Source organism: Protomyctophum parallelum (genome assembly GCF_964188405.1).
Source record: "Protomyctophum parallelum genome assembly, chromosome: 4".
Classification (NCBI taxonomy): domain Eukaryota; kingdom Metazoa; phylum Chordata; class Actinopteri; order Myctophiformes; family Myctophidae; genus Protomyctophum; species Protomyctophum parallelum.
The window spans coordinates 10,909,998-10,937,773 of NC_139700.1; the positions used below are offsets into that span (position 1 = coordinate 10,909,998).

General features: G+C 45.0%; 1 protein-coding gene across 1 annotated transcript in view; it reads left to right on the forward strand.

The window, feature by feature from the left end:
* The first annotated feature begins 588 nt into the window (after positions 1-588).
* Positions 589-27,776, forward strand: part of LOC310857019 (F-actin-capping protein subunit alpha-2) — a 37,922-nt gene continuing 10,734 nt past the window's right edge. The window contains exons 1-5 of the mRNA XM_083762616.1: positions 589-682; positions 14,752-14,815; positions 21,110-21,161; positions 24,042-24,105; positions 26,024-26,230. Of these exons, the coding sequence (XP_083618742.1) occupies positions 644-682; positions 14,752-14,815; positions 21,110-21,161; positions 24,042-24,105; positions 26,024-26,230 (426 nt within the window). The 5' untranslated portion in view covers positions 589-643. The remainder of the gene's footprint in view (positions 683-14,751; positions 14,816-21,109; positions 21,162-24,041; positions 24,106-26,023; positions 26,231-27,776) is intronic.

Here is a 27,776-nt window from a genome sequence, read left to right on the forward strand (position 1 = left end):
ACGCACACGCACACTGATTAGGTGATGTAATGGTGAAACGGTGCCAAAATTGTTCCAAAATTAGTACTATCCCATTAGAGCACTTCTGCATTCCATTGTTACAATTAGTCAACGCTAGTGTCGCCACTCTCCTACTAGATTACTCTGATGGCATGGCAAGTATTTCACACAGCTTAAGTTAAACATTTCTGAACTATCCCTTTAAATAGCCGTTGTATGATGGATCTACATTCTACACAGGCACCAAAATACTTGACGCTACCGGTGTTACAAAAAAAACCATGATCCATCGAATTGTGTGCAAAGTGCGTCTGACTGGCTGACTGTTTTATAATAACTCTGTAAATTGTGCACAACATGAAAGGATGGTGGGGCATAAAATATTGTGTTGGTGTTTAACGTCAGGTTACCGTTACACACACACCCGAGTCCCCACTGACCGGGCCAGCTGGCCAGGAGGCAGGTATGGCCTGTATTTGTAATTCTGTATTAAACAAATCGTTTACGGACAAAACGGAGTCACCGAACTTGTTAAGCCACCACTTTTGACGTAACACGGGAGGAACCCAGACTCCCCCCGCCCATATTATGACGTCACGCTGGGCTTTGACAGAAGCGAAGCTGGTGGTGCCCGGAAGAAAAGATGGCGGATCATGAGGAGCAGTTATCCGACGAGGAAAAGGTAAAAGATGCCGATTTTTATCCCCGCGTAGGCGCCGCCGGGCGTTCGAACATGCAGCGTGTGTGACCGGGGCCCGCGCGCAGCCTTTTCGTCCGGTCCAAAGGGCACGTAAAGTGGACATAGACATGATAAACGGGCCGCGGTCGGTGCCGCCGCTCGCTGCTGCTGCCTGCTCTTATTATTTTTAGCTCAACTTCCGCTCGTTTGCGAATCCTCCCTCGGATCCTTGTACGGTCCGGACTCAAAATAGGAACCGTTGCACCTAGTTACAAATTAACCTGAGCTATAACCTCCATCCGTGTGCCTTTTACCGAGGGAAGAGACCCTATGCATCCCGCTGAGGGGAGCGCTGGGCTGGCTGTCAGCTAGTGGGGAGCTGCCCTTGTTGTGTTGCCTGGTTGTTGTGAACTGAAGTCACTTCTCACACACACAGACGGAGCTAGAATGGCTAGCTTTGTTTAGCCGCCTACCGACTGCCACCACCCAATATACCGTACTATTAGCATGCTGCTTGGTTAACACAGACCTTTTATTGCTTGGGAATTGTGTTTTAGTGGCTTTTGGGTCGGTTAATTACTGGCTGGCTGCTTTTACAAATTGTGGTTGGAGCGGTTTTAAAAGCTGCGTAGCAATTGAATCACAACAAAGTAACTTCATCTATTCTAGTGTTGTACACTACTACAGCGTTTACATTTGTTATTGGCTCAAAAGGTAAGATGGCATTCTGGCCAGTTCAGTCAACGGTAAAGAGATGTGGTGTATTTTTTGTGTCTGATAGAGCTCAAGTTTATTAGACTTTTGTCTTGTCAGTGACCAATGGGTGTGGTCTTCTATCACTTATACACGATATTACCTCACCTCGCAACTGCCCTGCCTGGGGTGTGTGTGTGTGTGTGACTGTGTGTGTGACTGACTGTGTGTCACTGTGTTAGCCCTGAAACATGACTGTCATAATCATGACAGCCAACTTAGCGGCTGCTACATTTACAGGGCAAATGTGTAATTAAATGTTCAGATTTCAACTATAAAGTGCTCACCACGGTGCCGGGGATGTTAGAATTTTGCTGGGTCGGCTATTAGCATCCGTGCATTCTGTTGCACGTTGTTTAATAGAAAATGCGTTTTTATCCAAGCATTCCGGCTATTTATCTCAAACTGGGTGCGTTCGGAAAACTCACAGTTCCACACCGGGAGCACACTCCCCTATTAGTTTGTTTTGGCAGTGCGGTCAGTGTGCCTATATCGAACACACCCAGTGTATCAGAGTGCAACATACCTCCCAACCGATAAGGGCGTGTACTATGCATTTTATTAAACGGGAGGTCCCGGGTTTGATTCCTGCCCTGGCAATGTGTTGAGGTGTCTCTGAGCAAGACACTTGACCCCTAACTGCTGTCACCCTCCACTCAAGTCTGATCCCATCATTTCGGTGAAGCCGAAAACAAAATCCCCCCCCCCTGCAGGATCAGAGTGTCGACATAATAACCAAGGGCCCCAGAGCCTGTAGTCGACTTGACCCGTCTTCTGTAATGTCACAGGTTTGATCCCCACAACTAGAGGTTAGTGAGAGCACAGTCCATCACTCACTAACCTAACCACCACGTGTTCTTGAGTAAGACACTGAAACCACCGACCTCCTCGCTCACTGCTTCAAATGTAAATCCCTGCAGTTGCAATGTGTATTTTCAGGTCCACGTCTGCGACGTGGTAGCCGAGAGCAGGCAGCTATTTGTTTTGGTCATTCGTCGGATTGAGTTTAAGGCAGCAACATTGAAGACGACGCGTCCCCAACCACTCTCTTGCTTGGAAATCATGACTAGCTATTATCGTATCAGCATGTGCTTTGAACAGTAGCTTTTGTTGTGTTTACACTACAGACAAGGCTATTATCGTATCAGCATGTGCTTTGAAAAGTAGCTGTTTTTGTGTTTACAGACAAGCTACTTAAGTGGTGCTTATCGGCCTGCCTATATCTTTGCATGTCAAGGAGAGCCCATCTCGGTCTGAGGGGCATAAATAAACATGTCTTGATTTCAATTTAAGTGAGTGTCACTGCTACTAGTACATCTCCAAAACAAGATGAAATCTCACCAGGGGAGTTGGTCAACAAACCGAATCTCTTTTTAATCTGTTAATGATTTAACAGAAGAGGAAGAATCTCTCTCCTCCGCCTCGGATAACCAAGCCGTGTCTGTTTCTCTTCCGTCCACTGGCCTTTGGCCTGACTGCTTCCTTCCTCATGGTTACCGTGAAGTGCACACAGTTGGAGAAGAGACAGGGGAGAGAGAGAGAGAGAGAGAGAGAGAGCAGCATTAGCTAGTCTGTTTGCTGTCATTCAGTAACGGTATGGATCATCTGCTATGTAACCGTTGGCTGTCTGTGCCTGACTTAGCAGGGCCTTCCACCTCCTCTCCAGCAACTAGGCTGCATGATTGCATAATATTCAGTGGTTATTAATCTCAGAGTCGAAGTGTATTTTATCAAACATGTTTTACTGAAACCTAGGCCTGTTTGAATCAGTGTTTCGAGGGGGAAAAAAAGTCTTAAAGCAGCCTGGGAGTCTTGTCCTACGGTTCCTCTTCTGGACCTGACATGTCTGGCCTGTCTTTCTGTCAGTCAGTAATGTGAGGATTGGGCTCGGTGAGAATACAATGAGATGAAGAGTCTTATCTATCAGACCAGAGTGGAAGTAGGGTACTGGGTTAGATGTTGATGATGGGGCAGCGCAGGTTCAATCACTGTTTCCCATATGATACAAATGTATCTGTGGTGTTTAGACCTATTTGCAAATATGTAATGTAAAGGCAATTACCGGTATGTTGCAAAATCGTCAATCGTTTCCATGTTGAAAAAATAAATCTAAACATTGCGGAAATAGCCGATCTACAAGCTTACAACAACATTGTGACCGATGTCCTGGGGGTAGGGTTGAGGCCTCCCCTCTACTCTGTCCTAGTCTGTAGCTGTTGGAGGCAGTGAGTTAACGCCTTGATGAAGTCAGCCATGCCATGTGTGTTTTTTGCCTTTATTGATATTAGGGTACAGTAATTAGACAGGGAAGGGGGAGAGAGATGGGGGAGTGACACGCGGCAAAGACCGTCTGGCTCGGGAGTCAAACCCGCGGCACGCCGTCCGGCTGTCCGGGTGCCCAGACGGTTGAGCTAACCGTCCGGGGCTGGGCTGCCCTGGCATTTCTAACCCTAATAATTCTGTTTTAATTAATGTTTAAGATGAACCATGGCTGTAACCTATTGGGATGACATTTAAGCCAGGAAGGATTAAAGGCTTTTTATGTTCAGTTAGTCCTTGATAATTAGAAATCATCCGTGCGTGCATGCATGCATTATGGATAGACACCTGCACATGGAAGCTTCTTTGCAAAGATTCCAGCTGGCAGTTAACCCATTCTGACCTGAGATCAGATTCTAAAAATGTCTTCTACATCCTGACAGTTTTCTGAAAAAGCTATGTTTCTATGTCAGTCGTTCTTCGAGTTTTCAAAAATAGCAGCTCGTAGCGCGCCACTCGGTGACATTCAGCCACACGTCCACTGTTATGTCACTGATGGAGCGGTGAGAAGGAATGAATTTAGACGTTTCCATAGAAAACAGTCAAATAAAATATCGGATGTGCCTTCCCAGCGTTATCGGGGGTAAAAAATTGAACAAAGTGAAAACTCCTTCCAGAGCTACTTGTACTAATATACTGGCAACGCTGTGTGTGTGTGGAGGGGGGTGGCTACCATCTATGCACTTGCTGATAAAACCTGTGACTGTATCTGAGAGAACTCGTTGACTGGACGAAAGGAAATACAATTTTAAATAAAACCCCTGCAAAAACCCACTTGCCCGTTTTGAGAAGCCAGAAACATACTTGCCCGAATATTTTTGTACAAAGTTTTTTTTTGTAAAAGTTGCATCGGGCTCTCTCCGTCTCCTCACATTTTGTCTCTTCAGTCACATTTATCACACTCCCTAGAATTGAATGACATTAGACAGATGACTGAAGATGGCACCATCTTCTACCACCCAGAAACAGACCCCCCCCCCCCCCCCCCCCCCCCCCCCCCCCCCCCCCTGCCACACACACACACACACCTCCCGTTATCTGTCTGGTATATTGAGAATGAGATGGAGAGATGCCTTGAGGCTGGGGAGGCAGGCAGATTATTACCTAGCTTCTCATCTTTTCAGTGCGACCTCTCCAATTCTTCTTCATTGGTTGGGGAGCTGCAGTGTGGTGATAAGCCTGACTGTGTGTGTGTGTGTGTGTGTGTGTGTGTGCACGCTCCGGCAGGCATCTGGAGTGTACCCACACTGCCGGGGATTTCGCTTGCTCACTCTTTGTGTTCATATAGATCGTGCTTGTGTGTAATTAAATTCAAAGGCACAAGAAAACATACATTGCTAAAACAAGTGTTAGTCAATGCCTACATGAAATTAGGCTACTAATGGTTAATGTTTCATGGCTTCAACTGAATTTTAGTAGTCATCAAATTACTCCCAAAAAGTAGTCGACTAGTTATGCAAGATATATTTCTTTCATCCAATAACGAATAACGATGATGAATTCTTGTCAAAAACGTCTCAAATACAACCAGGTCTAATGTGGGTGGGACAGTCACAAACCTGGGGGTGTAGGGTAGGTGAAATAGAATTATGGATTGGCTCTGAGAGTCTATTTACGAATGAGCTGTCATCTGATTGGACAAAACCCCTAGCAAATTTGTCAGAGGAATCTTGTCTGTTGTGTTCACGGTCTGTTTGTGATTTATACTAGTTACACCAATAACGCAATTTACAAGGTGTCGCGCGCCACCGAGTGGCGCGCTACGAGCTTGTAGGTCTGCTATTTTTGAAAATTCGAAGAACGACTGACATAGAAATATAGCTTTTTCAGAAAACTGTCGGGATGTAGAAGACATTTTTAGAATCTGATCTCAGGTCAGAATGGGTTAATGCTATTTCTCTTTGTACTCACTCAGTCGAGTGTCTGCCCTGTGCTCTCTTAGTCACAATTTCTGCTGAATTTCTAACCATTTCATTTACCACCCGAAACTGTTTCATATCTCTGCTAATTTCTGACCACTTGCCCCGCCCGCATGCGAAATGGAAGGGCTGTTAAATCCCGCATAATCCTGCAATATTTCCATTGGGACAAAAAAATAATGATTGAGAGATAAGGCCATTACAGCACCATGGACAGCGACATAGTTTTCTTACTGCTTTATGACAGTAGGTCATGCAAATGATGCTTTATACTGGTTGGGAAGAACGTTTTGAATTTAAACGACGTTCTCCTCTGCATTTAGTCAAGGGTAATTACCACACATGCTTCAGGTGCACTATATCAGCATTATTGCAGGGCGTTGCAGGGTTTTGCAAGGTTTTCATTTGGGACCGTCGCAGGTATTAAAAAAACACCCCCTCCGGCAGCGCATTTGCGTTGGTTGGTCCTACCCAATCCCGATGCAGGGCTCTGCTCTACCCCTACACTGCTGCCAAAACGACACTTGCAAGGAAGTCCTTTTAGAACTATTTTTATTTAAATTATTACAGAACATTTATTACTAGCAAAGCCACAGCAAAAACAACTCTGTAATGACACCAATGGTGTCTCCGAGATGGATATGCAGCCAGTGGCAGTGCTTTATAAATCAAATTCCTTTTAAAATCATTAACAATTAATCAAATCAACTCAACTGTTCGATAGTCTGTCGACTAGTGGTTATAGTTCTCGACTAGTCAACTAGTTCGTGAAACCCATAGACGACAAGAACTATCGCTCGATGGTAGCAGTAACTTAAGAAAGTTTATGTCCATGAGGAGGAGGATGGTGATTGATTATGAAGGGACAGGGTCAGATAATAACCACTCATGTCACATAAGCACTATCTCTGTTCCTGGGGCGTGCCAGCATTTCAAGAGAGTGAGGCATGTTGTCGGATGCTGCCTGGCGGCTGGCGCCAAAGCAGCACCTCACCTCATCTCACCTCAGGGGAACATAGCTCCTCACCAGACTGGAACTCAGCCATGGTCCAAGGTGCCTTTCACAGGGTGGTGCTAACTAACACTGTTAGTATTACATAATATGTTCTCTCTCTTTCCAAAGGGAGATGCAGTAGTATGTCATTTGGGTGGGGGGAAAAAAGGAACTCTTCTCCATCTCTTAGAAAATGTTTATTTATAATACAAGGAATTGAGGATTTGGATGATCTAAACTAATGTTATGATAGAGTACATGTGGGATGCCACCGAATAATCGATTTTCCGATTAATAGTTGCAGTCTCCAAAAAAAATAGCCAAAATATTGGCTAATAAGTAAGGCTGCATGATATATCGAACATGTACCTTCATCAGAGTGGAGAATACAAGTATAAATCAAGTTGAGCAAAGCCACTCTTCTCTGCCCCTCTCTCTAACAGACACAGTTAACGATCGCTTGTTAAGTGCCTGCCAGACAGACAATCAGATGAAATGAAGGCAGGTGTAGAGTAGATTGTAGACTAGTGAACTGAATATGTTCTCTTTATATCAAGTACTTCATACCAGCCCCTTATGAAACTAATTCTCCCCAAATCCAAATGGATTTCATTTTCCATCCTGAATGGCACTGAGAAGATCTCCACAAAGGTTTACTCATCAAAACTGATTATAAAACTGTAACCATCAAAGCATGCACTCAACATATAATGGTTATGTGACCATGGCATGTGCATAATATAAAATCTTAAAAGTTTTATCTGATATTGATAAAAACAAAACAAAACAAAAACGTTTTTTTTTTTTTTTTTTCTTTGGGGGGGGGGGGTCGATTAATCGATTATTAATCGCCAGAGCTGTAGATTATTCGATTGGGCAAATGGTCACTTTGTGGCATCCCTGACTCATGACCAATTTGAAGCCTCCAATTTGAACTGAGTTCAAACTGAGCATGAAGCGACTGACACAAACTACTTTAACAATATTTATTCAGGCCTGGGGAGCTTTTTAGTGACTGCAAGACTGTGAACTAACTAAATAAGTTAGTTCAGTTGACGTTTTCCCCCTGAGTTCCACATCCACTGCTGTCTTCTTGACTGACTGTTTCAACTGCCTCACTGCTCTATTGTCACAGTCTCTGTGTGTATGTGGCTGCCTACTACTGTAGCCGCACTCTAGGAAGTGGTACACGCCGGTGCCCGAGAGAGGAAGTGTTGCTACCTTTTCTGTTCTAAATGGAGCTAATGCCTGGTGGTTGTAGATCAGTATCTCATATGTCAGAGTCTGCTGTACAGATAAAACTCAGAGGACATCGCTGCACATCATGTCATGTCGGGCTGTGACAGCCACAGGGCCGTAGATTATTTGTGTGCAACAATGTGCACGCATGAATGCACACACCAGTGATGGTGGTACGCAGGTGCGTTCGTGTGTGTGTGTGTGTGCAGGGACTATGTGTAACGTACGTGAGACGAGTGTATATAGGAATAGGATTGTCTGAATTTCTTAACGGATATTAATGATTAACTATTAACATACCTACTCTCCACAGACCATCACAATCAAAAAAGTTTAATTACACCCTCATCTACACCTCTCTCTATCTCATTACTAAAGGAATAAATTCCAATCCAGCGCTATGCCATCGTCTCTAGATGCTCACAAAGTGAGACGTGCCCAGAGGCTGACCCAGAATCACTACTGTATAACAGGGTGTAAAGCAAACCCTACTGATGGTACTCACTTATATGGTATTGGTTGATTTGACCATGCTAATAATGCCAAAGTCTCAAGGTTGTGCATCCTTAATTATTTACTATGATTATTTACTTATCAAATTATGCATGGTATCTCCTGTCTGACAAACGGCACACCCTCCTAGTGCACACAGAGGATACCTAGCTCAGTCGTAATTAACCCATTCTGACCTGAGATCAGATTCATACGAGGTTTCCGCCGGACACACACTGGTCTGATGAACCCATTCCGACCTGAGATCAGATTCTAAAAATGTCAGTCGTTCTTCGATTTTTCAAAAAATAGCAGACCTACAAGCTCGTATCGCGCCACTCGGTGGCGCGATATGAGCTTGTAGATCTGCTATTTTTAAATAGCTAAAGCATAACATGATGCTAACACCAAAATGGGTGCCCGTTCAGAATGGGTTAAACTGCTCGTCTTTCCAGCCAAGCGCTCAGATAATAATTAACAGTGTTGGCAGCTGGAGTCAGAATGTAATAGAAATAGACCCTACGGAAGCTACACCGGGGCCCGTTGGAGCTTTAGTTATGAAATCATCAAATATTTGAGCAAGAGCCAAGTGCTTTTGAACAGACGGTCGGCCTAGTAGTACTTTTTCTACTACAGGTAGAATGTTTGTTTTTTGTTTTGTTTCTAGTCCTACCTCTGTCCTCGTTTTAAAGCCGTTAAGAGAATTTCCCTCGCTGTACTGGTTCGTATTCTAATAAAGCCCCTTAATCCTGGCAGTGTGAGTTTTTGCTTTGGGAATACAGAGGACTCATTGGCCTTGCTGCCCAGTTGATACACAACATAAATTAAAGTCAGTATTCATCATGTATTCAGGCTATCGGCTGCTGCCCTGTACAGGTCTGATTAAGATAAAGGTGCTGTTTCAGCAGCGGAGGTGGTGATGAATTAATACTGTTGTCTCTATCACATAACCTTCAACAACACATTATCACATGGAAGGAGATAAACTTCAGGCAAACGCAGAAAGTAAAACAAATACTTGGATTTCAGTTCAAAATCTCACACAAAGTAGCCGTTTAGGCTGTGTTTTGCAGACTATACTGCAACGCTCATATCTCATATCCATCACGCATCTCATACTGCCCAATCAGAATGCCTGTTGTTGCCTGTGATTGGTTGGCTGATTTGCTCGTTTACATGATGTAAACATTCCCTTCAATGTCAATGGCGTTTAATGATTTGATTTTTAATTTACGGCGTATTCAGCGGAATTCTGACGTGATTTCTCCGTTCATTGTCGATGGCAAATATTGAGACGTGTGGGGACAAGATTTAGCGGACATTTGACCTGAATTCCCCTTTCATTGTCGATTTGCAGATCTTGAGACGTGTGGGGACAGAAGCTGTTTATAGAAGGGGCTAGCGCTCCCTTGGGCGGGAACCCCTTTTGGTGTTGTAAGCATTATGTTGTGTGTGAGCCGCGCTACAAGCTTGTAGGTCTGCTATTTTAGAAAAATCGTGAAAATGTGGCACAAATCTTTGAATATATATATTCTCTTTCAGAGTGAACGTTTTTAACTCATATATTTGCTTCTGGGGGGTCCCTGGAACAACATATTTTCTGACGGGGGTTGGCGGCCAATTACATATAATCTTTGGCGTCCTTGACATGAAATATTGACAACCACTGATGTAGACACACAGAAAAATAAATATCGACGTCGGACCTAAATGCGTTAAAACGTGTATTGATTGACAGCGTCTTTTTGCTGACTCTTGCCATTGTGATCGGCTATTAATGGTGATCGATCAGAACTTCAGGAGCGGAACAGATTTTGTTCTACATCTCGTGCTCGGAATTGATAAAGCAAAGCGTGCACGTGGCGTGGGCCACCGTGAACTAAGACCAATTAATAATTTGCTTTCAGAATCGGTAGGGAACTCGATGACACGAGAATGTCTGTCGGTTCATTTATTTCCCTGCAGTGTCGGTATTTCTTGTGCTTGCATCCATCAATCCATTCAGCTCCATTCAGACCTCTAGGGTGGATGGATGGATTTTATTTTGTCATTGGACACAAATGTACAACGAAATTAAACTGTTGGCATCAATCCAAAATTCCAAATGCAATACAAAAGCGTAATCATCTACTAGTAATGCAAAAGTTGTTAGTATTGGCAAGAGTAAAAACAGTAAGGAAAAATACAGCTTATGTACAGTCAGTAGGAGTTCATATTGTCCTGGGGGGGGGGGGCGATGCGCTAAGCTGTTTTACACCCATGTTTTGGGAGTAAAGGAATTTTCCAAATGTCCCACGTTAGTAGTCCGATTCAGTCATCTTTTTTTTGTCAGTGAATTTTGTGGAGGGACGGCTGGGACGCTCTTTCTCAGGTCAGCTCGGATGCAGACTGACACGGGACCAAAGCTAGCTGCATGTCCCGCATTAGAATACCTTATTCTAGACTACTAAATCCTTTACATCCAAAATATGGGTGTCAATTAAACAGCTTGTGTGAATTGGCCCCCTAATGCTTAACCCATTTTGACCTGAGATCAGATTCTAAAAATGTCTTATACTTACATCCTGACCGTTTTCTGAAAAAGCTGTGTTTCTATGTCAGTCGTTCTTCGATTTTTCAAAAAATAGCAGACCTACAAGCTCGTAGCGCGCCACTCGGTGGCGTTAGCATAATGCTAAACACCAAAAGGCGTTCCCGCCCAAAATGGCTTAATTCGAGAGAGTTATAACAGAGTTATGTGCCAAAAATAGCATCTACAGTACATGCTCAGAATGCGTCACAACACTTTGTGAGCTTGTAGATGAGCTATTGTTGGCATGCGACTCCGGTGCTTGACTCTGGTGTCCTGAATCTGTTCATCTTCAGGGGGAGATAATTGCTTTCATTGCTTTTTTCCGGTTTTGTTCCTCCCCCTCATACTGTAACATCCCCCTCATACTGTAACATCCTAAGTGTTGCACACCAATCACTGAGCTTGTCTGCTACTCTGCTTCTCCAGGTGTGTGGCGTGCGTGTGTGTGTGCGTGCGACCGTGCGTGCGTGCGTGCGCTGTTCCTCAGCTCTATGCTTGAAGTTTGTTTATATGCCACAGCCATTGATGCCGTGGAGGTCCTGATGCAAACACACACACACACACACACGTCACACACACACACAAACGTATACTTGGCACACAAGTATACAAACTTGGCAGCATAAGTAAAATGTATGTGACGATGTATGCCTTTACACACACACTCCGTTCAGCATTGACAGCCACAATTGGGTCACTGAAATGCACAATTTCTCATTTTGACTTCCATTTGCCCCCCCCCACACACACACACACACACACACACACACTCTCATTAAGATGTTTGTCCCCCAGAGCACCTCTCTGACTCTCAACATCGCTCATTAGTGAGAATCAATCTGCAGCTTGGTGTCGACTGCTAAGACTCTTGTACACACGGGCACACACTACTAATGCAGGCCTGGGGGACACATTACACACATACGCATGTGCGCGTGTATGTGCATGTATGTATATATTATATATATATATATACGCACACATGAGGACTCTACCACATGCTCACAAATATAGAGACAAACCCATTAACCCAAGCATACGGGTACTACTGACACTCATTTGTACACGTTATACAAATGCACACAGTCAACCACCCATACAAACAAACAACCAGAGCTTTACGCACATGAACAACAGAATACCACAGGACAGGAGAGGCATCCAGAGATAGTCAGACAAAGGAGACAGACGGAGATATAGGGATTAGGGAGTGAGAGAGAGAGAGAGAGAGAGAGGAGGAGAGATGCACTACTACTAACTAGACTTCTCACTCAGCTCATTTTAATGCCCTTATATGGTTGTTTAGAGCCGTGCGGGGGAGGGAGGGGCTGTCTCCGTCTCACTGTCAGTTTGACATGTGACCTGGGAACAGGAAGTGTTGTGGTGTACAGCAGCACAGACAGACATGGGGAAATGGAATGGATGAACGTTCACATTATTATAACGGCACAGTCAGAGAGACTGACAGAGATGGGGGAGAGAGACTATTATACAGCACAGAGAGATGGGAGAGAGAGAGACTACTTAGTATACAGCACAGAGAGACTGTGACGGAGATGGGGGAGAGAGAGACTATTATACAGCACAGAGACGGGAGAGAGAGACTATTATACAGAACAGTCAGAGAGACTGTGACAGAGATGGGGAGAGAGACTATTATACAGCACAGAGATGGGGAGAGAGACTATTATACAGCACAGAGACGGGGGAGAGAGAGAGACTGGGATATTATAAGAAAGTCATACATAGATAATGGTATGGTAGTGAGCAGCGTAATGTGCATCTCCCCCTCATTAGATGATTGAGTACCTATCTACTGTATAATCTATGAAACAATATGACTCAGGGATGATACATTGTAATGCGGATCGATGCGATCTGATGCAGTTCTTAACATGTTGACATTTTTTCCATGATTTAATTCAAATGAGCCAATTGAGGAAAAAGAAAAATGGCACTGAGCGGTAATTCCTTGGGGTGCCCACTGCCCACTGTCCGGTCAACCTGGAGGAATCGAACCCCGATCTCCATTCTCCACGATGTATTATGTTTGTGTACGACAGCGGCGGTGGCTCAGGGGTAGAGTGGCTGGAAGGTAACCGCAAGGTTGCCAGTTCGAACCCGGGCTCCCCCAGAGTTGGTGTTGAAGTGTCCTTGAGCAAGGCACTGAACCCCTAATTGCTCCTGATCTGCTGGTTGGTGCCTTGCACCATTGGTGTGTGTGTGTGAATGGGTGAATGTAATGCACAATCTATGTAAAGCGCCTTGGATAAAGGCGCTATATAAATGCTCCACTGAATACTTTCAAAACTGACCCACCTGTCACACATGACGTTCACTTTGACCTCTGCAGTGATGTTCGGCTTGGAGGTGTAACAACTTAGAACTGCAGTGCAGTTTTCCTCAGAAATGACACGATTCTGTTCTTATAACTATTCACCTAACTTCAATTCTGCAAGCACTATGCTGCACTGCTGCAGTCTCGCTTGCCCTTTTAGTCGCTGTTTATCAGGCGACGACAAAAACACAAAGAGGTTGTTTATTTTCCTTTTCCCTGAAACTGCTGATAAAAGTGCTAAGGGGCACTCGGGGAGCTCTGGCCATTCTGCCCACGGATGAGTTATATCGGCCCGCTGGGCTCTCGAGAAGATCGGAGAGGTAGGGGGGAGCCAGGTTATTGAGAGCTTTGTAGGTGGTGAGCAGGATTTTGTAGTGAATTCTTAGTTTGACGGGGGGGCCAGTGTAGGTCGTTGAGGACAGGTGTAATGTGGTCTCTGGAGCGTGTTATTGTACTGGTGAGCAAGCTGAGTTTTTGAGTGTAGAGTGAAACGGGATCGGAGTTTAAACCCGAGCTGCTGGTAGATCAGTGAGGGAGAGAGTAACTAATAACTCCCACTGTCTCCCAGACAGTTTATTCAATGAGTGAACAATGTCATGAATAGGTAATTAGGCTGTGTTTCGCCCTACTCTGTGTTTATTGTTGGTCATACTGTGTGTGTGTGTGTGTGTGTGTGTGTGTGTGTCTGTCTCTTTCAAATTTTAGGTTTTTATCCAAGATAATGCCTAAATATTTTACTTCACTCATTTCAACAAGAGTTTCATTTTTGATGCGTACCTCAAAGTATCCGTAGCAGGCCTGCTGTGGATTGAGATACACATTGAACCTGTTTTTTGTACATTTAAAGTTAATTGCGACGACTCGAGCCAGTTTGAGATGCTCTCCAATTCCATACTTTTTTATCAGCAAAATGTGGCACGGAGTGAGTTAATGTGACCCTTGGTGGTTTCCCAGGTCCCACATGTCTTCATTTGCTCCCTCTCTGACGACTATAATGATTAAACCAGTAAGAGCAGATGGAATTCCCCTGTCTGGCTCAGTGGTGGGACAACATCATGCTAATGACCATGTTACCAGGAAACGGTAGTACATGGTTGTAAAACTGGTGTGGTAATTACTTTGTTATAACTAGCTTTTAAAAAAGACACTCCCCCCCCCCCCTCCTCCTATAGCAGATATTACAATAGGGTGCATTTTGCATCCTAAAGCGCAGTTTATAGTTACATGACGCAATAAAACAACGACCTCTGCATCCACGGGATGCACTACTGACTGCTGCAATACTGTACTGTTTTTTTATCCTAGTTTATTTTGCTAGCTTGTAGCTATTTTCTGATATTATCTGATATTTATTTCGACATCAGGCCTAAATTCGATGAGTCTTGACTGTTGCATCCTTTTCCCCTTGGCTGTATGTCTGAAACCCTGTGTTCTCTGTTTTCACAGGTACGCATAGCAGCTAACTTTGTCATCCACGCCCCACCGGGAGAGTTCAACGAAGTTTTCAATGGTGAGAAACTGTGTGTGTGTTGTGTGTGTGTTTGTGTGGTTGATTTCGTCGACTAAAACTAAGACGAACAATGTTCGTCGACTACCTTTTTTTCACTGACGAAAACTAAATGGAAACTAAAGTCAAACTTAGCTATGATGACTAAATATACTGACAATTTCGGCATCAAATAAAAACTAAACTGAAATGTTAGGAAGGGACTAGTGGACAAGAGATCCAGTATAAGTCATTTCACACTTGGTTGCATGCTGAAAATAGCTGATCTACAAGCTCTACAGCGCGACGCGTTGTGAACTTGTAGATCGGCTATTTTCAGCAAGTGTGAAATCAGCGAGACGGCATCAAGGCCCGCCAAAATACATTTTAGTCGACTAATTCAACTGTAGATTTAGTCGACTAAAACTAGACTAACACTAAAATATTCCAGATGACTAAAATGTGACTAAAACTAAATTTAAGTTTCATTCCAATGACTAAACTAAAATTGGAATTTGCTGCCAAAAACAACAATTTCCTCAAGAGTGGACGCAGAAGTGAACACTCCATGTACTGTAGTGGCTTGGGGAGCCTCATCTCGACTCGCTCTCAGTTCCTCCAAAAAGCAACGCTAAATTTGGGATGCAAATGATATCAGGTTCACGCTGGTGGGTGGGTGGGTGAGAGTATAAATTGGCTAGTGCCAGGTTGTTACAGTATGTGTGGGTTGGTTGGGTATGGATTACAATTTAAGCATTTAGCGGATGCTCAGAGCGATCTACAGTAAGCAAGAACAACACATGGTATAAATACATCAAATACTTGGCTAGTGCCAGGTTGTTACAGTATGTGTGGGTTGGTTGGGTATGGATTACAATTTAAGCATTTAGCGGATGCTCGGAGCGATTTACAGTAAGCAAGAACAACACATGGTATAAATACATCAAATACATAAAACAATAAACAAGCTAAGGACTTGAGATCCGATTAACAGCAAAATGAAACGATGCGTATACACTATAGAGCGTAGCAGTCCTGCCCCCTTTCATGACGACGTGAGACACAGAAGTGAATTCCCTGTTCATTTTCTCCATAGGCTTTTCAAAATGTATTTATTTAAAGATTCTTACGCCACGGACAAAGCCAACTCGAGTTGTGACAAATCATGACAAACAAACACAACATTTTGGGCCGAACAAATAATTACAAAGAAGAAAAACAACAAAAGTGTTGTAACCTGCCGTTTTCTTCTTCTTTCTAATTATTTGTTCGGCCCGAAATTTTTTGTTTGTTGTCATGATGATTTGTCACAACTCGAGTTGGCTTCGTACGAGGCTTAAAAGGTCTTTAAATAAATACTTTTGGAAAGGTCTATGAGGAAAATGAACGGGGAATCATTTCCTGGGCCCTGGTAGGGGGCGGGACTGCGACGCTCTACAGCCAAGGATCATATAAAGCAAGCTAAAGGACCTTGAGATCCGACTAACGGTGAAATATCTGTAAAATGAAACTATGCGTATACACTATTATACTGTAGATGTGTATGGAAGAGCCTCTGTGGGATTTGTGTCTGTTTGTACTATGGATGTGTATGAGAGAGGTCTGTGTGTGAAAACGGTTCCATCTTTTTTTCATCTGCATGTCGTTTACCACTCACTGTGGTATAAATTCACCATGGCTGCTGTCATGATTAACTGGGGCCAGCTTTGATGTTTAGTTACGCATGTATGTACACATGTGTATAACGTGTGTGTGAGAGAGAGATGTGAAATGTGGCGTTGTCCCATTTTCAGATGTTCCCTTTGTGTCGTGCGACTCGTGCCACCCTCCTCCTCCTGTCCTTTGATGTGTGACTGTTTCCTCCTCCTGTCTCCTTTGACGTGGTGTCACTGTTTTTCCTTTCCTCCTCCTCTTCCTGTCCTTTGACGTGGTGTCACCGTGTTTCCTTTCCTCCTCCTCTTCCTGTCCTTTGACGTGGTGTCACTGTGTTTCCTTTCCTCCTCCTCTTCCTGTCCTTTGACGTGGTGTCACTGTGTTTCCTTTCCTCCTCTCCTGTCCTTTGACGTGGTGTCACTGTGTTTCCTTTCCTCCTCCTCTTCCTGTCCTTTGACGTGGTGTCACTGTGTTTCCTTTCCTCCTCTCCTGTCCTTTGACGTGGTGTCACTGTGTTTCCTTTCCTCCTCCTCCTCCTGTCCTTTGACGTGGTGTCACTGTGTTTCCTTTCCTCCTCCTGTCCTTTGACGTGGTGTCACTGTGTTTCCTTTCCTCCTCCTGTCCTTTGACGTGGTGTCACTGTGTTTCCTTTCCTCCTCCTGTCCTTTGACGTGGTGTCACTGTGTTTCCTTTCCTCCTCCTCCTGTCCTTTGACGTGGTGTCACTGTGTTTCCTTTCCTCCTCCTGTCCTTTGACGTGGTATCACTGTGTTTCCTTTCCTCCTCCTGTCCTTTGACGTGGTGTCACTGTGTTTCCTTTCCTCCTCCTGTCCTTTGACGTGGTGTCACTGTGTTTCCTTTCCTCCTCCTGTCCTTTGACGTGGTGTCACTGTGTTTCCTTTCCTCCTCCTGTCCTTTGACGTGGTGTCACTGTGTTTCCTTTCCTCCTCCTGTCCTTTGACGTGGTGTCACTGTGTTTCCTTTCCTCCTCCTGTCCTTTGACGTGGTGTCACTGTGTTTTCTTTCCTCCTCCTCCTGTCCTTTGACGTGGTGTCACTGTGTTTCCTTTCCTCCTCCTGTCCTTTGACGTGGTGTCACTGTGTTTCCTTTCCTCCTCCTCCTGTCCTTTGACGTGGTGTCACTGTGTTTCCTTTCCTCCTCCTGTCCTTTGACGTGGTGTCACTGTGTTTCCTTTCCTCCTCCTCCTGTCCTTTGACGTGGTGTCACTGTGTTTCCTTTCCTCCTCCTGTCTCCTTTGACGTGGTGTCACTGTGTTTCCTTTCCTCCTCCTGTCTCCTTTGACGTGGTGTCACTGTGTTTCCTTTCCTCCTCCTGTCTCCTTTGACGTGGTGTCACTGTGTTTCCTTTCCTCCTCCTGTCTCCTTTGACGTGGTGTCACTGTGTTTCCTTTCCTCCTCCTGTCCTTTGACGTGGTGTCACTGTGTTTCCTTTCCTCCTCCTCCTGTCTCCTTTGACGTGGTGTCACTGTGTTTCCTTTCCTCCTCTCCTGTCCTTTGACGTGGTGTCACTGTGTTTCCTTTCCTCCTCCTGTCCTTTGACGTGGTGTCACTGTGTTTCCTTTCCTCCTCTCCTGTCCTTTGACGTGGTGTCACTGTGTTTCCTTTCCTCCTCCTGTCCTTTGACGTGGTGTCACTGTGTTTCCTTTCCTCCTCCTCCTGTCCTTTGACGTGGTGTCACTGTGTTTCCTTTCCTCCTCCTCTTCCTGTCCTTTGACGTGGTGTCACTGTGTTTCCTTTCCTCCTCCTGTCCTTTGACGTGGTGTCACTGTGTTTCCTTTCCTCCTCTCCTGTCCTTTGACGTGGTGTCACTGTGTTTCCTTTCCTCCTCCTCCTGTCCTTTGACGTGGTGTCACTGTGTTTCCTTTCCTCCTCCTGTCCTTTGACGTGGTGTCACTGTGTTTCCTTTCCTCCTCCTGTCCTTTGACGTGGTGTCACTGTGTTTCCTTTCCTCCTCCTGTCCTTTGACGTGGTGTCACTGTGTTTCCTGTCCTTTGACGTGGTGTCACTGTGTTTCCTTTCCTCCTCCTCCTGTCCTTTGACGTGGTGTCACTGTGTTTCCTTTCCTCCTCCTCTTCCTGTCCTTTGACGTGGTGTCACTGTGTTTCCTTTCCTCCTCCTGTCCTTTGACGTGGTGTCACTGTGTTTCCTTTCCTCCTCTCCTGTCCTTTGACGTGGTGTCACTGTGTTTCCTTTCCTCCTCCTCCTGTCCTTTGACGTGGTGTCACTGTGTTTCCTTTCCTCCTCCTGTCCTTTGACGTGGTGTCACTGTGTTTCCTTTCCTCCTCCTCCTGTCCTTTGACGTGGTGTCACTGTGTTTCCTTTCCTCCTCCTCCTGTCCTTTGACGTGGTGTCACTGTGTTTCCTTTCCTCCTCCTGTCCTTTGACGTGGTGTCACTGTGTTTCCTTTCCTCCTCCTGTCCTTTGACGTGGTGTCACTGTGTTTCCTTTCCTCCTCCTGTCCTTTGACGTGGTGTCTCTGTGTTTCCTTTCCTCCTCCTGTCTCCTTTGACGTGGTGTCACTGTGTTTCCTTTCCTCCTCCTGTCTCCTTTGACGTGGTGTCACTGTGTTTCCTTTCCTCCTCCTGTCTCCTTTGACGTGGTGTCACTGTGTTTCCTTTCCTCCTCCTGTCTCCTTTGACGTGGTGTCACTGTGTTTCCTTTCCTCCTCCTGTCCTTTGACGTGGTGTCACTGTGTTTCCTTTCCTCCTCCTCCTGTCTCCTTTGACGTGGTGTCACTGTGTTTCCTTTCCTCCTCTCCTGTCCTTTGACGTGGTGTCACTGTGTTTCCTTTCCTCCTCCTGTCCTTTGACGTGGTGTCACTGTGTTTCCTTTCCTCCTCTCCTGTCCTTTGACGTGGTGTCACTGTGTTTCCTTTCCTCCTCCTGTCCTTTGACGTGGTGTCACTGTGTTTCCTTTCCTCCTCCTCCTGTCCTTTGACGTGGTGTCACTGTGTTTCCTTTCCTCCTCCTCTTCCTGTCCTTTGACGTGGTGTCACTGTGTTTCCTTTCCTCCTCCTGTCCTTTGACGTGGTGTCACTGTGTTTCCTTTCCTCCTCTCCTGTCCTTTGACGTGGTGTCACTGTGTTTCCTTTCCTCCTCCTCCTGTCCTTTGACGTGGTGTCACTGTGTTTCCTTTCCTCCTCCTGTCCTTTGACGTGGTGTCACTGTGTTTCCTTTCCTCCTCCTGTCCTTTGACGTGGTGTCACTGTGTTTCCTTTCCTCCTCCTGTCCTTTGACGTGGTGTCACTGTGTTTCCTGTCCTTTGACGTGGTGTCACTGTGTTTCCTGTCCTTTGACGTGGTGTCACTGTGTTTCCTTTCCTCCTCCTGTCCTTTGACGTGGTGTCACTGTGTTTCCTGTCCTTTGACGTGGTGTCACTGTGTTTCCTTTCCTCCTCCTGTCCTTTGACGTGGTGTCACTGTGTTTCCTGTCCTTTGACGTGGTGTCACTGTGTTTCCTTTCCTCCTCCTGTCCTTTGACGTGGTGTCACTGTGTTTCCTTTCCTCCTCTCCTGTCCTTTGACGTGGTGTCACTGTTTCCTTTCCTCCTCTTCCTGTCCTTTGACGTGGTGTCACTGTGTTTCCTTTCCTCCTCCTGTCCTTTGACGTGGTGTCACTGTGTTTCCTTTCCTCCTCCTGTCCTTTGACGTGGTGTCACTGTGTTTCCTGTCCTTTGACGTGGTGTCACTGTGTTTCCTGTCCTTTGACGTGGTGTCACTGTGTTTCCTTTCCTCCTCCTGTCCTTTGACGTGGTGTCACTGTGTTTCCTTTCCTCCTCTCCTGTCCTTTGACGTGGTGTCACTGTTTCCTTTCCTCCTCTTCCTGTCCTTTGACGTGGTGTCACTGTGTTTCCTTTCCTCCTCCTGTCCTTTGACGTGGTGTCACTGTGTTTCCTTTCCTCCTCCTGTCTCCTTTGACGTGGTGTCACTGTGTTTCCTGTCCTTTGACGTGGTGTCACTGTGTTTCCTGTCCTTTGACGTGGTGTCACTGTGTTTCCTTTCCTCCTCCTGTCCTTTGACGTGGTGTCACTGTGTTTCCTGTCCTTTGACGTGGTGTCACTGTGTTTCCTTTCCTCCTCCTGTCCTTTGACGTGGTGTCACTGTGTTTCCTGTCCTTTGACATGGTGTCACTGTGTTTCCTTTCCTCCTCCTGTCCTTTGACGTGGTGTCACTGTGTTTCCTGTCCTTTGACGTGGTGTCACTGTGTTTCCTGTCCTTTGACGTGGTGTCACTGTGTTTCCTTTCCTCCTCCTGTCCTTTGACGTGGTGTCACTGTGTTTCCTGTCCTTTGACGTGGTGTCACTGTGTTTCCTTTCCTCCTCCTGTCCTTTGACGTGGTGTCACTGTGTTTCCTTTCCTCCTCCTGTCCTTTGACGTGGTGTCACTGTGTTTCCTTTCCTCCTCCTGTCCTTTGACGTGGTGTCACTGTGTTTCCTGTCCTTTGACGTGGTGTCACTGTGTTTCCTGTCCTTTGACGTGGTGTCACTGTGTTTCCTGTCCTTTGACGTGGTGTCACTGTGTTTCCTGTCCTTTGACGTGGTGTCACTGTGTTTCCTTTCCTCCTCCTGTCCTTTGACGTGGTGTCACTGTGTTTCCTTTCCTCCTCTTCCTGTCCTTTGACGTGGTGTCACTGTGTTTCCTCCCCACAGACGTGCGATTGCTGCTCAACAATGACAATCTCCTCAGGGAAGGTGCAGCGCAGTAAGTCTCCAGCGGGGGGAATACAATTAACCCATTTTGGGCGGGAACCCCTATTGGTGTTTTAACTAAGCATTATGTTATACTTTAGCTATTGGAAAAATAGCAGATCTACAAGCTCATAGCGCGGCATCGAGTGCCGCATTATGAACTTGTAGGTCTGCTATTTTTCTTTTGAAAAATCTTGAAATGTGCCTCAAATCTTTAATATATATATATATATATTATTACAAACATTTTAACTCAAATCTTTGCTTCTGGGGAGGTCCCTGGAACAACATATTTTCAGATGGGGGGGCGGAGACATATTACATATAATTGACGTGAAATATTGAGCACCACTAATACAGAAACATAAGGTTTTTCAGAAAACTGCCAGGAGTTTGAAGACTTTTTTTTTTTAATTTCGATGTCGGTCCTAAATGTGTTAACAGTTTCCGTGCTTTGAATGGATTACTCCAGGTTAATGTCGCTGCCATATCGGACATACGCGAGTTTTGTTTTATGTGTTTAATCCGCCGTAATGTAAACAAAAAAAAGAAAATTCTTCTTCGCCGCGGAGAAAGAGAGTAGGTGCATCTGTTTCACAACAGAAACCGGAAATCGTCACATGCTGTGGCCTGCTAGGGCTTCTGGGAAATTGAGGCCAATGTAAACGAATGGGGTGCAACGCCTCATTGAGACCAGTCTTGTGTGCGTCTTCCGGGTGCACCAAGATGGTGGATGCTACACTCGGATCATAACAAACCAGGGGAGCTTTTTTTGCTGGATTTTCGCGGATTAAAAGCCCAAATAATTCAGCGTATGCTCTAAAGGTAATACAACAATCTCGGCAGTGAAGGGGGGTTGATTAAAAGTCTGGTAAATCGTTTTCCGCAGTCAAACTGTTAAAGCGCATCATTAGTGCTCATAATGAATGCGTGTATTCAGTATTCCATGAGAATGAAAGGTGCGCTCGTGCAGATCTCCACCAGGAGGCATGATTCAATAATATTAGCGATGTATGCTGTTAACCCATTTAGACCTGAAAAAGTTTTCTGAAATACCTATGTTTCTAGGCCTATATCACTCAATATTTCATGTCAAGGACCCCAAAAATGATCTCTAATTGGCCTCCGACCCCCATCTCAAAATATGTTATTCCAGGGACCTCCCCAGAAGCAAAGATTTTAGTTAAAAACGTTTGTTCTGAAAAAATATATTCCAAATTTGAGGCACGTTTTCACGATTTTTCAAAAATAGCAGACCTACAAGCTCGTAGCGCGCCACTCGGTGGCGCGCTATGAGCTTGTAGATCTGCTATTTTTCAATAGCTAAATTATAACATAATGTTTAAAACACAAAGGGGTTCCCGCCCCAAAATGGGTTAAATTCATAACGCCGTGACAGAATTGGACTGAAAGCATGGCATGTGATTATCTCTAGATTATCTTCCTCCCTCCTTCTCTCATACAACTTTCATTTGAGTCGATGGATTTTATTTTCCCGAGGGGGCACTTACGTCAGGGAATATTACAAAAAAAACTTGGAACTAATTCCTTACCAAAGGGGGGCACGGTGGCACAGTTGGTAGTGCTGTCGCCTCACAGCTAGAAGGTCCTGGGTTCGATTCCCGCTCGGGCGCTGTGGGTGCTGGCGGCATGTTTCCTCCTCCGCGTCATCAGTGCCCATACCCGAAGGCGGGGTTGGCGAAAGGGCCTTTCTGTGTGGAGTTTGCATGTTCTCCCCGTGTCCCCTAGGGGAGGTACCCTCACAAAAACATGCAGTAATCCTGGTCTCTAAACTGCCTCCCCCTGGCCAGCCGGGGCGCCTGATGGAGGGGAAAGGAACTGGTTGGAATAACGTGTTCCTTCCACGCGCTACGTCCAACCAGGGAAACTCCCCCCTGTCAGGTGTAAAGGAGCAACTTGGACACTCAGGCATGAAGGAAGCATGAGTTCAAGTCCGTTGCTCTCCCCTTGTCCCCCATATTTGGGGACTAGGTTGGCGGAGGGTGTGTAGAGCCCAGGATCACATTAGATGATTGACACAGGGGTGAAAAATGGGTTACAAAATCGTGGGATAAAAAATATATAAAAAAAAAAAAATCCTTACCAAGACACTTCATCACCAATGTGTTTGTAACGGTTTCTACTAACACATGTTATGCATATCACATAGTCTGAAGGGACTATTGCTATATATACATTTTTTAAATGGCATAATTCCCGTTAACCGATTTGACGAATTAGTGTATTTCTAGGATGGCAGAAATGAGTGACATTTGTTACTGTACGTAGTACATACAGTACACACACTGAAATGGTTATATACTGTTGCATACTAACGGCAACCATGTCAGTTCTTTATAAAGAACTATTTGTTCCATTCAGAACCCGTCCATCATGTTCTTTATAAAGAACCATACAGATGTGTTCCATTCAGAACCCGTCCATCATGTTCTTTATAAAGAACCATACAGATGTGTTCCATTCAGAACCCGTCCATCATGTTCTTTATAAAGAACCATACAGATGTGTTCCATTCAGAACCCGTCCATCATGTTCTTTATAAAGAACCATACAGATGTGTTCCATTCAGAACCCGTCCATGTTCTTTATAAAGAACCATACAGATGTGTTCCATTCAGAACCCGTCCATCATGTTCTTTATAAAGAACCATACAGATGTGTTCCATTCAGAACCCGTCCATCATGTTCTTTATAAAGAACCATACAGATGTGTTCCATTCAGAACCCGTCCATGTTCTTTATAAAGAACCATACAGATGTGTTCCATTCAGAACCCGTCCATGTTCTTTATAAAGAACCATACAGATGTGTTCCATTCAGAACCCGTGCATCATGTAACGGAGACTTGTTTCCATGTTGTTTTTGTCACCAGTGCGTTTGCACAGTACAACGTGGACCAGTTTACCCCAGTGAAGGTCGAGGGATACGAAGAACAGGTGAGTTTGTGGTTGGATCAGCAGCACTGAAAGCATTGAAAACACTAAAGCATAATTGAAACGCACTGGCCTTCCCTTAAGGCCAATTTATGCTCTTTCCGATGTTCATGGCGAGATCATTGTCTCTCCTGAGGCCAGCCCTCCTGGTACAGTATGTACTGTACAGTATGTACTCCCATAGAGTGCATAATAATCTCCTCCAGATGATGACACGGCTAACGACAACCCAACTGGCTCGTGACACTCTTAAACAATCGTAACTTCTGAAGTGACTGCAACCTTTTGCGGAGGCCTCATGCATAGTTTTGATTTCCAGACCCTACTAGAGTCCAATCGGCTCCACTTATTGTAGCACTGATGTCTCCTCCGCCTGTGAACACCACACACACACACACACGGCAAAAAGCATAAATTAGTAACGTTACTAGTGCTGTTTTCACAAGAGAGGAAGTCATTTCTTATCACGGAGATGTATCCCTAAGCTATAGATGTGTCTGTTGCATTAAACGGGAACATGAGTTAACTTACAGAAGTGAAATGCCACAGACAAAGGGGGAACAGGCATTCAGATAATGTCTCCTCTTCATTCAAAAAAAAGACTTTTAGTAATATCTCTGGTGCGTTGTTAGTTGTCAAACACGCATTCACTCCTTTTCAGGCCAGGAGATGTCTGTATGTCCTGTCCCAAAATATTTTACATTTTTAACCCATTTTGGGCGGAAACCCCTTTTGGTGTTTTAAACATTATGTTCTAATTTAGCTATTTAAAAATAGCAGATCTACAAGCTCATAGCGCGCCACCGAGTGGCGCGCTACGAGCTTGTAGGTCTGCTATTTTTGAAAAATCTTGAAAATGTGGCACAAATTTGGAATATATATATTTTTCAGAGCGAACGTTTTTAACTAAAGTCTTTGCTTCTGGGGCAGTCCCTGGAACAACATCATTTCAGATGGGGTTCTTGACATGAAATATTGAGCACCACTGTCATGAGGTATTTCAGATGATTTAGAAGACATTTTTTAAATTTCGATGTCTGGCCTAAATGGGTTAAGTGTGTTGCGATGAGGGTCAGTAGAGGGTGGGGTTTAGGGGGTGTGAGATAGGACGCTTACTGAATCAGCACCAGTGTTTTTTTTTGTTTTTTTCCCCCAATCCACCTCTGGGAAGGAGAATAGTGGATTACATCTCAGTTCATCAGGCTTGTCTTTAGTACAAGTGCCTGTTTGTCCCGTCGTGTATGCTAGGTCGTCTGTGCTGTGAACACGTCATGCTGATGTGTCGACGCGAGGTCGGTAACCCATTTTGGTGTTTTAAGCATTATGTTATGCTTTAGCTATTTAAAAATAACAGATCTACAAGCAGTACACTGCCATAGACACCAGGAGCTGCCAGCCAGCAAACTGGTGCTGTGGGAACCAACACACGGGCACCGGGTCACGAGGACGTCCCACGCTAACAGGATGTACTGGCTGGAAGCGACGATGGAAGGCTCGTCTGAGGGCGACCTAGAGAGAGACCACCATTTGATGACATTTAGTCGATCTCAGACCCAAAACTAAACTATATTTGGTTGTCGTTCAATAATATTTTGTCCACTATCCATGCTGTACTGATTTAACAATAATGTAACTCTTGAGGGCGTAAATTTCATTTTACGCTCTCAAGAGTTGAAGTTCTAATGAGGGTCCATTTGGTTACCAACTCTCCATCATTTAGCTGCATGGGGACCACCTGGAACCTCCTCAAGGACCACTGGTGGTCCACCGGTGGTCCCCGGACCACTGGTTGAAAACCACTGCTACAGAGTGCTTGCCCCAGTGGTTCCTCTTCTCTCCTTTCCTTCTTCCTCTCCCACTGGTCATTCATCCTCCCTCCTTGTTGCCTCTTCTCTTACTCTGCTCCTCTGTCTTCTGATAGGTCTTAATCACAGAGCATGGTGACCTGGGCAACGGCCGGGTCCTGGACCCCAAGAACAAGATCTCCTTCAAGTTCGACCACCTCCGGAAGGAGGCCAGCGACCCCCGACCCCACGACGGAGACGCCTCCCTGGAGGGCTGGAGGGGCGCCGTGGACGCCGCGGTCCGGGCCTACGTGAAGGAGCACTACCCCCAGGGAGTCTGCACCGTAAGCATTTAGCACCTTTTCACTAACCACTCCTCACCAGGCTTTAAGAGCACTACCCCCAGGGAGTCTGCACCGTAAGCATTTAGCACCTTTTCACTAACCACTCCTCACCAGGCTTTAAGAGCACTACCCCCAGGGAGTCTGCACCGTAAGCATTTAGCACCTTTTCACTAACCACTCCTCACCAGGCTTTCCACCACCTCACTACTATCCTACCCCCAGGGAGTCTGCACCGTAAGCATTTAGCACCTTTTCACTAACCACTCCTCACCAGGCTTTCCACCACCTCGGAGGAAAGCCTGGTCTCTGTTTCAAAAGTCTGTATGATCCTGTCGGGAGCGTTACGTCATGTTGTAGTATTGTTTTGTAGTCGACAGGCAGGAACAACGGGGCGGCAACTTCCTTTTCCCCTCAAACCGATTTTTCTCAATAAAAGCTACAGGCTACGAGAGCTTTTTTTTTCTTTCATTCAAATAGGGGCTTTTCTCAGGAGGAAATCACAAAAAAACGATTTAATATTGACCAGCTTCATTTTGGTGGATGTGGTAAAGTCTAAAAACAACCGAGAGGCTTTTCCAGTTTGTATTTAATTGTTTGTGGTAAAATAGGTAGCTGTCATGAACACATACAGTTTAGTTACCATTGGTTACATGGGAAAGGTTACCACTTTATAAATATAACCAACAAACACCTATCATTGGATATATCAAATCTGATGGTGTGGAATGGTACAAGTAACTGAAAATGGGGCATGTTGACAAATCACACTTGTGACCCATTCTGACCTGAGATCAGATTCTAAAAATGTCTTCTACATCCTGACAGTTTTCTGAAAAAGCTATGTTTCTATGTCAGTCGTAATTCGATTTTTCAAAAATAGCAGACCTACAAGCTCTGCTATTTTTCAATAGCTAAAGCATAACATAATGCTAACACCAAAAGGGGTTCCCGCCCCAAAATGGGTTAACTAGTCATAAACAAACCAATATTTATCAACACTTAACTGTCAAATATTTTTGTTCTTAAAAACAAAATGGTACAATAGAAAGTTGAACCAGAAAAAACTAAATCACATTATGGACTGATTTTAAGCATGGACTCTCCAATGCCACAGATGGGCCACATGAGGGCGTTTCACACCATCTAACTCTAACTGAACCGAGCCGAGCTGAGCTATACTGTGTCGGCTCGTCAAATCCACTTTACTGGGAGCTGTGCTGATGACTACAAGTAGGAAGGAACACATCAATGAATTGAGTAATGACTTGAAACCAAACTGACTGGCCACAGTGAAGGAAACGTCAGTCAGATGAGGTTTGGTAAGAATTGTGTCTCCACTATTTGAAGGACCTGGTGTGTTTGGTTATTGTTGAGAAGTGTACAGCACGGTCCTACTACATGTAGAGGAGAGATTGAGAGACCACAGCAGAAAGAGAAACCATTCTGTTGTACTTTAGCTATTGAGAAATAGCAGATCTACAAGCTCATAGCACGCCACCGAGTGGCGCGCTACGAGCTTGTAGGTCTGCTATTTTTGAAAGATCGT